Source organism: Myxine glutinosa, chromosome 11 (genome assembly GCF_964187855.1).
Source record: "Myxine glutinosa chromosome 11, kmMyxGlut1.1, whole genome shotgun sequence".
Taxonomy (NCBI): domain Eukaryota; kingdom Metazoa; phylum Chordata; class Myxini; order Myxiniformes; family Myxinidae; genus Myxine; species Myxine glutinosa.
Genome location: NC_136271.1, coordinates 92,605,582 through 92,618,943, shown reverse-complemented (window position 1 = coordinate 92,618,943; position 13,362 = coordinate 92,605,582). Strand labels below are relative to the sequence as shown.

At 51.5% G+C, this 13,362-nt stretch overlaps 1 protein-coding gene across 1 annotated transcript in view; it reads right to left on the bottom strand.

The window, feature by feature from the left end:
• LOC137437132 (metabotropic glutamate receptor 8-like) overlaps positions 1 to 13,362 on the bottom strand; it is a 342,009-nt gene that overhangs the window by 56,226 nt on the left and 272,421 nt on the right. The window contains exon 10 of the mRNA XM_078786862.1: positions 7,795 to 8,106. Coding sequence (XP_078642988.1) covers positions 7,795 to 8,106 — 312 coding nt within the window. The remainder of the gene's footprint in view (positions 1 to 7,794; positions 8,107 to 13,362) is intronic.

Sequence of the window (13,362 nt, the reverse complement as noted above, 5' to 3'; positions counted from 1 at the left end):
ATGAATACGCTCTCAAATGTGCCATCCGAGGCAGAGTGTGCCCGCCACGTTCGGCACACGCGATCGTTCGCTGCTCTCTGATTGGTTGAATCGTTTTTTGGACATAGCTCGGTAAGTAATTGTCCGATTAATATGAAACCTTGAAAAGGCACATCCTCGGGTCCCCAGCAATATACCTGGCAAGTTAAAAGTATATCGGACCCGTGGTTGTCGAGAAACAGCGGTCACAGACAAACAAACGTACAGACAGAGATTACTGGAATTATAGATAGATGTGCATTTGGCAATGCTGTGGTATGCTCGCGTTTCACACGAAGCATTTGGTATTCCAAGGAAGGCAATGTTGTGACATACAGTCATGTGAAAAAGTAAGTACACCCCATGTAAAGTTTTGACTTTTTCAACATATTTCAACATACAGCTATTTGATCTTTATTTCAACAATATTGATAGATAAAGGTGATATTGAAGCGCGATGCTACGCGCGCTTGCTTGTACAACAAGAAGGAAGCGGACAACGCGGTGAGTTTAAGAGTCTTTATTAAACGAGCTCCACTGTAGCACTGGCGTGCTCCGGGCTGCGCGCCCGGTGTATATCCCGCGGCCACGCCTACCCCTGGGGCGTGGCCGCCGCCCAGTTGGTGTGTGGAATGATGCCCTCACGCCAGTGAGCTTTCGTGTCCGCCACAAGCGCCCCCCCCCCCCAGAATTCCTGCGCACCTGGAGGGCCAGTTTGCGGGGCAAACGGATGACCCGGCCGAAGCGCCCTCTGGCGACCGGCGGCGTCCGGGGTGCAGTGATGCCAGCTGGGATGCCTCCGGCTGCACCCGGGATGGGTGCAGGACCGGGGGGTGGCGTGCCGGCGGGCCTGGGCAGTGCCGGGGGTCCGCCCGCAGGGGGGCGGCCCCGACGTGGGGGCCGAGCCACCGGCGGTGGGTGGTCCACGTCGAGGTGAGCCGGTTTGAGGCGATCCACCGAGACGCGGTCGGGAGTACCGCCGATGTCCAAGGTGAAGTGTTTCACCCCGGTCTCCAGCACGTGGAAAGGCCCGTCATACGGGGGCCGCAGTGGTGTCCGGTGGGCGTCGTGCCGGACAAAGACGTACTCCACAGTGCGAAGCTCCGGGGCGACGTGCGTAGGCGGGTGCCCGTGGTGCGCCGTCGGCATCGGGGCGAACCTCCGGGCTGTCTCCTGCAGCGCGAAGCGCTCCTGCGCCTTGGACCATGGTGCCGTGGGGTCGGGGAGGAACTCGCCCGGCACCCGCAGCGGTTGTCCGAAGACCAACTCTGCCGCGGATGCAAGCAGGTCGTCCTTGGGCGCCATCCGGAGGCCCAGCAGGACCCAGGGGAGCCTGTCGACCCAGCCGCCGTCGCGGAGGGTGGCCCGGAGCGCGGCCTTCAACGAGCGGTGGAACCGCTCGCACAGGCCGTCGGCCTGGGGGTGGTAGGCCGTCGTTCTGTGCAGCTGGACCCCGAGCCCCCGCGCGACCGCCCCCCAGAGCTCCGAGGTGAACTGGGGGCCGCGGTCGGACGATATGTCCGAGGGGGCGCCGAACCGGGCGACACAGGTGGCGATGAACGCCTGTGCGATGTCCGCCGCCGTCGTCGCCGCCAAAGGCACGGCCTCCGGCCACCGGGTGGTGTGGTCCACCATTGTCAGGACATGGGTGAAACCCCGCGAGGGGGGCAGAGGTCCCACCAGGTCCACGTGTACGTGGTCGAGCCTTCGTTCCGGCACCGTGAACAGGGCCAATGGGGCCTGGGTGTGCCGGTGCACCTTCGCGCACTGGCACGCGAGGCACGTCCTGGTCCAGCCGCGGATGGCCTTCCGGAGGCCATGCCAGACAAACATGTCGGCGACCAACCTCTGGGAGGCCTTCGTGCCTGGGTGGGACAGGCCGTGGATGGCATCAAACACCTGGCGCTGTCAGCCCGCGGGCACGATGGGGCGAGGCCGCCCGAGGGAGACATCGCACAAGAGGGCTGCGCCGTCGAACGGCACCTCGGTGACGGGGAGGCCCGTGACGGCGGTCCGCAAGGCCTGGACGCCGGGGTCGGCGGCCTGGTCTGCCGCCATCCGGGCATAGTCGATGCCAAGGTGGACTGCGTGGGCGACGGACCAGGAAAGGCAATCCGCCACCGGGTTGTCCTTCCCCGCGACGTGCCGGATGTCCGTCATGTACTCGGACACTGCTGAGAGGTGATGCTGCTGCCGGGCCGACCACGGCTCGGCGACCTTGCCCATCGCGAAAACCAGTGGCTTGTGGTCGACGAAGGCCGTGAACGCACGGCCCTCGAGCAGATGGCGGAAGTGCCTGACCGCCAGGTGAAGCCCAAGCAACTCGCGGTCGAAGGTACTATAGCGGCGTTCGGGCGGGCGAAGCTGCCAGCTGAAGAACGCCAGCGGTTGCCAAGCACCATGCACCCATTGCTCGTGCACCGCGCCCACCGCGTAGTCTGAGGCGTCGGTGGTGAGGGCGATCGGTGCATCGGGCGCCGGGTGCGCGAGCATGGTGGCGTTAGCCAAGGCGAGCTTCGCGCCTGCGAACGCCGCGTCCATCTGCTCGGTCCAGGTAACGTCACCTTTTCCCGGCTTCCCTCGGAGGGCCTCGTGCAAGGGGCGCAGGAGCTGGGCGATGCGGGGCAGGAACCGATGGTAAAAGTCTACCATGCCCAGGAACTCCTGGAGCCTCTTGATTGTGCGGGGGCACGGAAACCCCTTCACCGCATCCACCTTGGCCGGTAGGGGGACGGCCCCGTGCCTGGTGACGCGGGGCCCCAAAAAAATCGATGTCGGCGACGCCGAACCTGCACTTGGCGGGGTTCACGATGAGGCCATGCTGGCCCAGACGTTCGAAGAGCGTGCAGAGATGGTGAAGGTGCTCTTCGCGGGACGCGCTGGCGACGAGGATGTCGTCCAGGTATACGTACACAAAATCCAAGTCGTGCAAGACGCTGTCCATGAGTCGCTGGAACGCCTGAGCCGCATTCTTCAAACCGAAGGGCATCCGAAGAAATTCGAACAGTCCGAACGGCGTGATGACCGCCGTCTTCGGGATGTCCTCCGGCCTGACGGGGACCTGATGGTAGCCGCGTATGAGGTCCACCTTCGAACAGAAGGACATGCCCGCCAACCGGGCGGAGAAGTCCTGGATGTGGGGGATGGGGTAGCGGTCGGGGGTGGTGGCGTCGTTGAGGTGCCGGTAGTCCCCACACGGTCGCCATCCCTCGCCGGGCTTTGGCACGATGTGAAGCGGCGACGCCCAAGCACTCTCGGAGCACCGCACGATGCCGAGCCGCTCCAGCATAGCGAACTCCGCTTTAGCTACTGCGAGCTTCGTCGGCTCGAGGCGGCGTGCCCGGGCGTAGACCGGTGGCCCGGCGGTGGGGATGTGGTGTTCCACCCCGTGCTTGACGGCCCCCGCCGAGAAGGTGGGCCGCATAAGGGCCGGGAAGCTGGCGAGGAGGCGGGTGAAGTCGTCCGCTGCCGGAAGCGTACAAACTAACCTCGCCGGGACCGAACCGCTCAGCAAGCCGCTTGGCGAGCCGCTCAGTGAGCCGCTCAGTGAGCCACTCAACGAGCTGCTCAGCGCGCAAGCAAGCGAGCTGAACGTTTCAGCCTGGACGAGACGTCTGTTCTTCACATCTACCAACAACCTGTGTGCACAGAGGAAGTCCGCACCGAGTAGTGCCATGGGGACACTAGCGGTTACGAACGTCCACTCGAAGCGTTGCCTTCCGAACCGCAGGGAGAGGCAGCGCTTCCCGAATGTGCGTATGGGTGTTCCGTTCGCGGCAAGCAATGCGGGGCCCTGGCCCGCGGTGTGCTTGTCGGACGGAGAGGCAGGGATAACGCTCACCTGTGCCCCAGTATCGCATAGGAAACGGTGCCCGGACAAGGTGTCCGTTATAAAAAGAAGGCTGCCGGAATGGCCAACGCTCAGGGCCGCTCCCGAGTGCCGGCTTTGTAGTTTCCCGACTTGCCGAAGGAGCACGGCGGGCAACAATTCCTCGCCTTGTGGCCAAACCTGGCGTGGAAATGGCACCAGGTTTGCGGCGAAGGCGGGGGCCACGGTTTTTGCGGTGGTGGTGGGCGTGGCGTGGCGCGGTCACGCGGCGTGCGTCAGAAGCCGCGAAGAACCTGTCGGCCTCGGCAGCGAGCGCTCGGGGTTCCGTCGTCACAGAACCGGCCAACGTGAGGCGGACTCGTGCCAGCAGCTGGCGTCGAAATAACGCCCGGAATAGAGCGTTCGGGGTTTCGTTGCCCATCAAAGACAGCATATGGTCCATGCGGACCGACGGTCACGTGTCACTGAGCTCGGGGAGGTCCAGGAGGCGGTCGGCCCGTGCGTCCACCGTGAGGCCGAACGTGGCGAGGAGGAGACGCTTGATCGCCTCGTACCTGCCGTCGGCCGGTGGGTTCCTCAGGACCGACAGGACGCGGGCCGCCGTGCCGGGCCCGAGGGAAGCGACCACGTGGCAGTACATGGTCTGGCCCACCGTGATGCCTCGAAGTCGGAACTGGGCTTCTGCCTGCAGGAACCAGACTTCGGCTTGCGTCTCCCAGAACTCGGGGAGTTTCATTTGGACCGCGTTGTTTGCCATTGCGATGGCGTATTCGGGTGGTCAGCGACGGCTGACCAGAACGTCGGGGGGTCACCAATGAAGCGCGATGCTATGCGCGCTTGCTTCTACAACAAGAAGGAAGTGGATAACGCGGTGAGTTTAAGAGTCTTTGTTAAACGAGCTCCACTGTAGCACTGGCGCGCTCCGGGCTCCGCGCCCGGCGTATATCCCGCGGCCACGCCTACCCCTCGGGCATGGCCGCCGCCCACTTGGTGCGTGGAATGATGCCCTCACGCCAGTGAGCTTTCGTGTCCGCCACAATATAATATAACAAATATCATGAAACATTTACATTTTGTAGTCCATTGTATAATTTAAATAAACATAAATGCAAATCTCGCATGTGGAAAAAGTAAGTACACCCTTGGCTCTAATAGGTGGTATTGCCCCCTTTGGCAGAAACAACCTCAAGTAGGCGTTTCTTATAACTGTCTACCAGTCTCTGACATCGACTGGGAGAAATTTTTGCCCACTCCTCCATACAGAATTCTTTCAGCTGTGCGATGTTTGAGGGGTTTCTTGCATGTACAGCTCGTTTCAAATCCCCCCACAACATCTCGATGGGATTTAGATCCGGGCTTTGACTTGGCCAATCCAGAACCCTCCATTGCTTTCTTTTCAGCCATTCCTTGGTGGATTTACTGGTATGTTTAGGGTCATTGTCATGTTGCAAGCAAGGTCCACCTTCGGTTGAGCTTCAACTTTCCGACAGATGGCCTCACATTATCCTCAAGCACCCTCTGGTACAATGAAGAATTCATAGTGGATTCTATGATGGTTAGCTGCCCAGGCCCTGATGAAGCAAAGCTGCCCCAAACCATAATATTTCCACCACCATGCTTTACAGTTGGTATCATGTTCTTGTGGTGAAATGCTGTCTTTGGTTTTCGCCAAACATGTCTTCTGGTACTGTGGCCAAATAGCTATACCTTTGATTCATCTGTCCAGAGCACATTGTTCCAGAAGTGAAAAATATTGGCCCAACAATGCCTCCAGAAGAAATACCTGCCCAGACGGACACACTAGGTTGATACTGGACGTTGTGCCCAATGGTAAATTGTGGGTTGTCTACTGCCCATATCATGCTGGTAAGATGATTCACAAAACCAGATGAAGTAAACTTGGATTCATCTGACCAAAAGATCCTGTTCTGCAAATGATTGTCCATATCCATTAACCCAAGCAATGTCTCACCTGCCTCAACGCACCTGGCAAAATCATCCTCAGATAGTTGGTGAATTAATCTGGGTATGTATGGTTTCGCATCAAGGTCTTTTAGTATTCTTCAAATCAATGATCGGCTTATGTTGGTGACCTTTGATAAACAATGAGTTGATAATGGTGTGTTACTGTCGAGTTGTTGTTGAATGACCGCTCTGCTTTTCTCAGTTTGAACAGTAGGAGGCATACCTGGTGACTGTTTTGGAAGAATGCCGCCGGTTTCATCAAACTGCTTGTTTAGTCTGCCAATGGTTCTTCTGCCAATTGCGTCAGCGCCACATTCTTTGACAAGTTGTTTGTAAACTTCACCCGAATTTCCAGATACAGAATACAAGCGTACAGCGCAAATTTTCTGTCACACGATATCCTCCGTCATATTAGGGCGTCTAATTCACAATGAACTGAACTAATGCGAAGACAAATACGTGCAGCATAGTGAGCGAAGCTCACCCCCGATCCATATCATGTGATATTCCTCACCCTGGGAGGGGAAGGGGAGGAGAGGAGGAGTAGGGGGGAAGGTGGGGAGGGGCGAAGGGGAGGGGAGGGGGGGAATGGAAGGGGAGGGGGGGGGGTAAGGGGGGAAAGGGGAGCGGGAGAGGGTGGAGGGGAGGGGGAGGGGGGAGGCAGGAGAGGAAGGGGGTTCATATATATTCTGGTGGGTGAATGTGGCGTTAATCACGTTTCTGAATTAAGTGTGATGCCAATCAGGAAGAAGAAGAAGCCGTGCTACCAACTTCATACGCTTCCGGAATTGTTTGATGTATTTGTATTCAATGTCTGGTGATTGTTTTGTATTTATTTGTGCGAATGCGTACTTGTATATAACTGTCATTAATTTAAAAAGGCTTAGGTACTATCGAGCAATTAAATAAAAACTCCAAAAAAACGAAAAAAAAATCATTTTTTATTTTTGCCTAAAACACTCCCAGGCACTTACTGATGAACCTCTGAAAGTTGGACGAAGATCCGTTCAGCCAACTCTGAGAAAAATGGCGACACAGACCAACATCTCTCTTATATAGTAGATACATAAAACAAGTTTGCTTTCTTGATGTAGGCTGCGCCCCTATCCTTAGCAAGGGGGTATGTTGCAGCAGCAAACTTTGGGCAAATGCGCATGGGCAGTCCAAGATCTGCCCTCCTCAGCAAATTAAAATTCTATACCGAAAATTATATAACATCATCGGCTGAGGCCCATAAGGTGGTGGGCTTCTTCTTCGTTCACGTGCAGCACAAAGCTGCAGGGTAACATCATCGGATGAGGGCACGGCTATGCCGCTGACACATGTGTACCTGTCCTGGTACAGGCAGGAATTTGGAATTTGGACATGGTGCCGGTGATAGCTCACCTACTCTTCGCGAAGGACACGAAGGGATATTTAACATCCACCAACGAATGTCGGCAGACTGGACATACAACCAGACTGAAACACCAGGATGAAAGTTTATAGCTGGGTCGGAGATTCAAACCAAGGCTAGGCAGCTTAGAGGTGAGTTGTGCGCATACCTCCAGGGCCTAGGCCATCCTCTGAGCCCAAAGGGTGGGTAAACAGCAAGTACATCATGTTTTAGCACCAACTATTCCCAAATGACAAATGCCGAGGAGATGAAACTATTGGCTCTGTAGAACTGCATGGTACAGGTGAAAGTCCACCACAATGTTCAGCTCTACTATTACACCACAATTATATGAGGTTATTGGAGGAGATTCAGTCTTAACTCGACTTGACTATTTCCCTTGAAAAATGTTGCCAATCAAAAGTGTCAAATTGAAAGAGCAATGGAAGGATCCATGAGAACATTGCACAAATGAGAATGAGCACACTTCAAATAAACAAAGATATGATCATCACAACAAATTCTGAAGACTGGAGTGAAACACATTCAATGATAACTCAAATAAACGTTACCTTGTGTCATATATGTTGCCTCATGAGCTTCTTACCTTCTCGGCAGACTTGGCGGTGCCAAAGAAAATAGGGATGAAGGCGAGCCAAATGATGCACGTCGTGTACATGGTGAAGCCTATGGGTTTGGCCTCGTTGAAATTTTCAGGCACACCGCGTGTCTTGATTGCGTACACGGTACACGTGACCATCAGGAGGATGCTGTAGCTGAGTGAGCAGATTAACGCCAGGTCTGAAATGTCACACCTGAGTATTCCACGGGCATTCTTCGGGTCTTGCGTCCAGAGCTCGGGGAAATCGATGACCGTGTGCGGAGGGGTCACCCCAAACCACACGCACATGCCCAGCAACTGTGGGACAAGAAACCATTATCTTATCTCGGGAACACCACACATTGCATTTATAGCCACAAGGAGAGAGCCCATAACTAAAGGAAGACCTAAATGGACGTTACACTGGGTGTCTGTCCTGACTGTAGTTGGTGGACATTGAATGACCCAGGGTGTCCTTCACAAAGAGTAGGTGAGCCATCACACACACCCAGACCAAAATCATCACAACGACCAAAATCACACACACCCTGACCAAAATCATCACAATGAGCAATATCACACACACTCTGACCAAAATCATCACAACGACCAATATCACACACACCCTGACCAAAATCATCACAATGACCAATATCACACACACCCTGACCAAAATAATCACAATGACCAATATCACACACACCCTGACCAAAATCATCACAATGACCAATATCACACACACCCTGACCAAAATAATCACAATGACCAATATCACACACACCCTGACCAAAATCATCACAATGACCAATATCACACACACCCTGACCAAAATCATCACAATGACCAATATCACACACACCCTGACCAAAATAATCACAATGACCAATATCACACACACCCTGACCAAAATCATCACAATGACCAATATCACACACACTCTGACCAAAATCATCACAATGACCAATATCACACACACTCTGACCAAAATCATCACAACGACCAATATCACACACACCCTGACCAAAATCATCATAATGACCAATATCACACACACCATGACCAAAATAATCACAATGACCAATATCACACACACCCTGACCAAAATCATCACAATGTCCAATATCACACACACCCTGACCAAAATAATCACAATGACCAATATCACACACACCCTGACCAAAATCATCACAATGACCAAAATCACACACAAACCTGACCAAAATCATCACAATGACCAATATCACACACACCCTGACCAAAATAATCACAATGACCAATATCACACACACCCTGACCAAAATCATCACAATGACCAAAATCACACACAAACCTGACCAAAATCATCACAATGACCAATATCACACATACCTTGACCAAAATCATCACAATGACCAATATCACACACACCCTGACCAAAATAATCACAATGACCAATATCACACACACCCTGACCAAAATCATCACAATGACCAATATCACACACACCCTGACCAAAATAATCACAATGACCAATATCACACACACCCTGACCAAAATCATCACAATGAGCAAAATCACACACAAACCTGACCAAAATCATCACAATGACCAAAATCATCACAATGACCAATATCACACACACCCTGACCAAAATAATCACAATGACCAATATCACACACAAACCTGACCAACATCATCACAATGACCAATATCACACACACCCTGAACAAAATAATCACAATGACCAATATCACACACACCCTGACCAAAATCATCACAATAACCAAAATCACACACAAACCTGACCAAAATCATCACAATGACCAATATCACACATACCCTGACCAAAATCATCACAATGAGCAATAACACACACACCCTGACCAAAATAATCACAATGACCAATATCACACACACCCTGACCAAAATCATCACAATGACCAATATCACACACACCCTGACCAAAATAATCACAATGTCCAATATCACACACAAACCTGACCAAAATCATCACAATGACCAATATCACACATACCCTGACCAAAATCATCACAATGAGCAATAACACACACACCCTGACCAAAATAATCACAATGACCAAAATCACACACACCCTGACCAAAATCATCACAATGACCAATATCACACACACTCTGACCAAAATCATCACAATGACCAATATCACACACTCTGACCAGAATCATCACAATGACCAATATCACACACACCCTGACCAAAATCATCACAATGACCAATATCACACACACCCTGACCAAAATAATCACAATGACCAATATCACACACACACCCTGACCAAAATCATCACAATGAGCAATATCACACACACCCTGACCAAAATCATCACAATGACCAATATCACACACACCCTGACCAAAATCATCACCATGACCAATATCACACACGCCCTGACCAAAATCATCACAATGACCAATATCACACACACCCTGACCAAAATCATCACAATGACCAATATCACACACACCCTGACCAAAATCATCACAATGACCAATATCACACACACCCTGACCAAAATCATCACAATGACCAATATCACACACACCCTGACCAAAATCATCACAATGACCAATATCACACACACCCTGACCAAAATCATCACAATGACCAATATCACACACAATTGTTGCCAACCTGCAGCCACGTGCTAGCCTGGTGTTGGTTTAGCGGCTAGGGTGCCAGCTTGGGATCCTAGGATCCTGGGTTCGAATCCCGGTCGATCGCTGAATTAACGCCAGGGGGGTTGACTCAGCCTGTCATCCTTCCGAGGTCGGCAGATTGAGTACCAGGTTGCTGGGATGAATGATCACAGTGTGTACCCCGATTTAGAATAGGTACACCGTATCCCTGCGCGTCGTAAGAGGCGACCAAGGGTTGGCGTCAGGAAGGGCATCCGGCCATAAAAACATTGCCTTAAACAGGGAACCATGATTGTCATGGGGCCCGCAAGGCTAACCCCCTCTCTCGCGGGGAAAATGGCCTTTAAACGATCATTCATTCTGCAGCCACATGCTGCATACAAATGGTGACATGTGGTCCTGAAGATTCTGAACGATGCTCCCACCAGCACTCAAAAAACATTCCACAAAGGCATGTGAGCAGAATATCGCAGGAAAGAGTGTTACAGACTATGGCTCCGCGGAGTAAACACTCGTTGTAGTTCTTCATTTTACGGCTTACCGGTTTGAATTGGCAGGCGTGCAAAGCATCCTCTAAAACTCAGCCATATTTTGCAGCTCTATGAAGAAAAGCTCTGTGCTATAGCCAAGCATGCCAGCTTGCTTCCATAAACAGCCTGCCGAAGATCTCTGGGGCGACGCTTCAAGGAACAAGAAACTATGAGCGGCGGAGATGTGAAAAACCATCATTGGACGAGGAATGTCGATAAGTTCGTGACCACTTTCTACCAGTGGGAGGTAAAGAACCTCGGGTCTAAGCCAGTGTTTACCACCCCAGAAAGCCTGGTGTGAGGTTAACGGTTAGGGTGCCGGCTTGGGATCCTAGGATTCTGAGTTTGAATCCTGGTCGATCGCTGAATTAACGCCAGGGGAGTTGACTCAGCCTGTCATCCTTCCGAGGTCGGCAAATCGAGTACCAGCTCACTGGTAATTGGGGCACTACATCGGCGGCACAAACGCGCATCCAGAGAAATGATGCAATCAACAGACACAGGCTGCATACGAAACAACAACAACAACAACAACCGCCCCAGAAGGCATCAAGCAGGTGTTTTTGAATTGTAGACTTGCAGTATTGCAGGGAGGCCCAACCTTGTGCCACAGTAAAATGGGCTAGCAAGTTGTTATAATCACCAAGGCATGGCATGTGGCATGGCACCTGGGTGGACAAAATTCCTATACATTTCCCGAGTTTATTAACAGTTTTGCAAAGGAAATCATCCCATTTTTTTTCACATAACCGAGAGTACCAGGATAGACACCGAAGCACTTCACACCTACTGCAGCTGTTTTTTCTGCAGTTCTGTTTCTGGAAAACTACAGTTAAGTTCATAAGGGGACAGCTCGTCTACCAGAGGACAACATACTGCCCACCAAAAGTGTTTTACAATTAACCAATCAATTTTTGTGGTACATGTTGGGAGTAGTCAGTCGTACAAGCTTTTCAAACATCATAGCCTAGTTATATAGCTATTGCTAGAAACATCAGCAGTAGGCCCAACAACAAAAAGTTTTTTCTAAAGGTGTCAGAGAAAAAGCCTGATGACAAATGCAAATGGGTCGAAACAGGTTTGATGCAGAGGGAACAAGAAAAAGAGCAATGAGAGATTGAAAACCCTCGCCAGGATGTATTTTCAGTGGTTTTTAAGGCTTTTGCGTTAAAACAAATATGGCGGCCGAACCACATGCCTGATGACGTCATCATTTTTTTCTCCACTAATTTATTGCTAGATTATGCTCAAGAAATTTCATCTTGATCAGATGACGTTTTGTACTTGTCAAATTATGACGTCATAATGTAGGCACCTATGACATCATTCACAGATGTTATTGCACATGGAGAGTTCTTTACAAAGAGCCATGTCTCCATTTTTTCTATTCAGAACTTTCAGAGATATAGAGGTGCAAAGTTTTTTTTTTGTTTTTTTTGTATACTGAATCGAGGCTCGTGAAAGAGCTAACATTTACTTCACAAACAAATCAACCAGACAAACAAAATATATAAAAAGAGGGAGCGGAAGACAAGAGAAGGGGAAGCACACAAACACTTGAGGGCATACAACATTTAAGAGCAGGGAGATGTGTGGGAGGGAGAGGGCTTGGGGGGAGGGGGGTGGCAGAAGTATCAAACACAAGGACACCAAGGACTTCCAGGACAGAAGTTGGTATTTCAAAAAAGTGGAATTGGGGTGAATTTAGTGGGGATAGAAAAGATCAAGGTTTTGGATGGGGGAAGATAAGAGATGGTGGTGAACAGCTGTTTTAAAGACCTGGAGGGTGGAGTTGGATTGAAGAGAGTGAGGGAGTTTGTTCCAGAGGCAGGAGAAAAGATGAATGAAGGAGTGAAGGTGAGCAGAGAGTCTTGATTTTGGCAGTTTAACCATAAGAGGGTTGCAGGCAGATCTTGTGCGACCTGTAGGAATATTTGTGGGACAGAGCCCAGAGAGAGCTGGGGGGCAAGGCCAGAGAGGAGTCGGTAGAAGACGGAAAGACCACCAACATGCCTGCGGTGAGTGAGTGAGAGGCCCTTGGAGTTAGCTTCATCGCGGGAGATTCCAATGATTCTGAATGCTTTGGTTTCAACAGCGTAAAGACGAGCTAGGTGTGAGGCAGGTGCACCAGCCCAGAGGGGAGTGCAGTATTCCATTGAGCTGCGGATGAAAGCCTTGTATGTGGTGAGGAGCTCAGGTGTGCCAAGGAAGGACTTCGCACGACGGAGGATGCCCAGTCGGCGACTGGCTTTGGAGGCCAGATTTGAAATGTGGTTTTCCCAGGAAAGATCATGGCAGATAGTGAGACCCAAAAGCTTGAGTGACAGAACTTCTTGGAGAGGATTATTCAGAAAGTGGATGGGAGGGTTGTCCAGTCGGTCTTTTCGGAG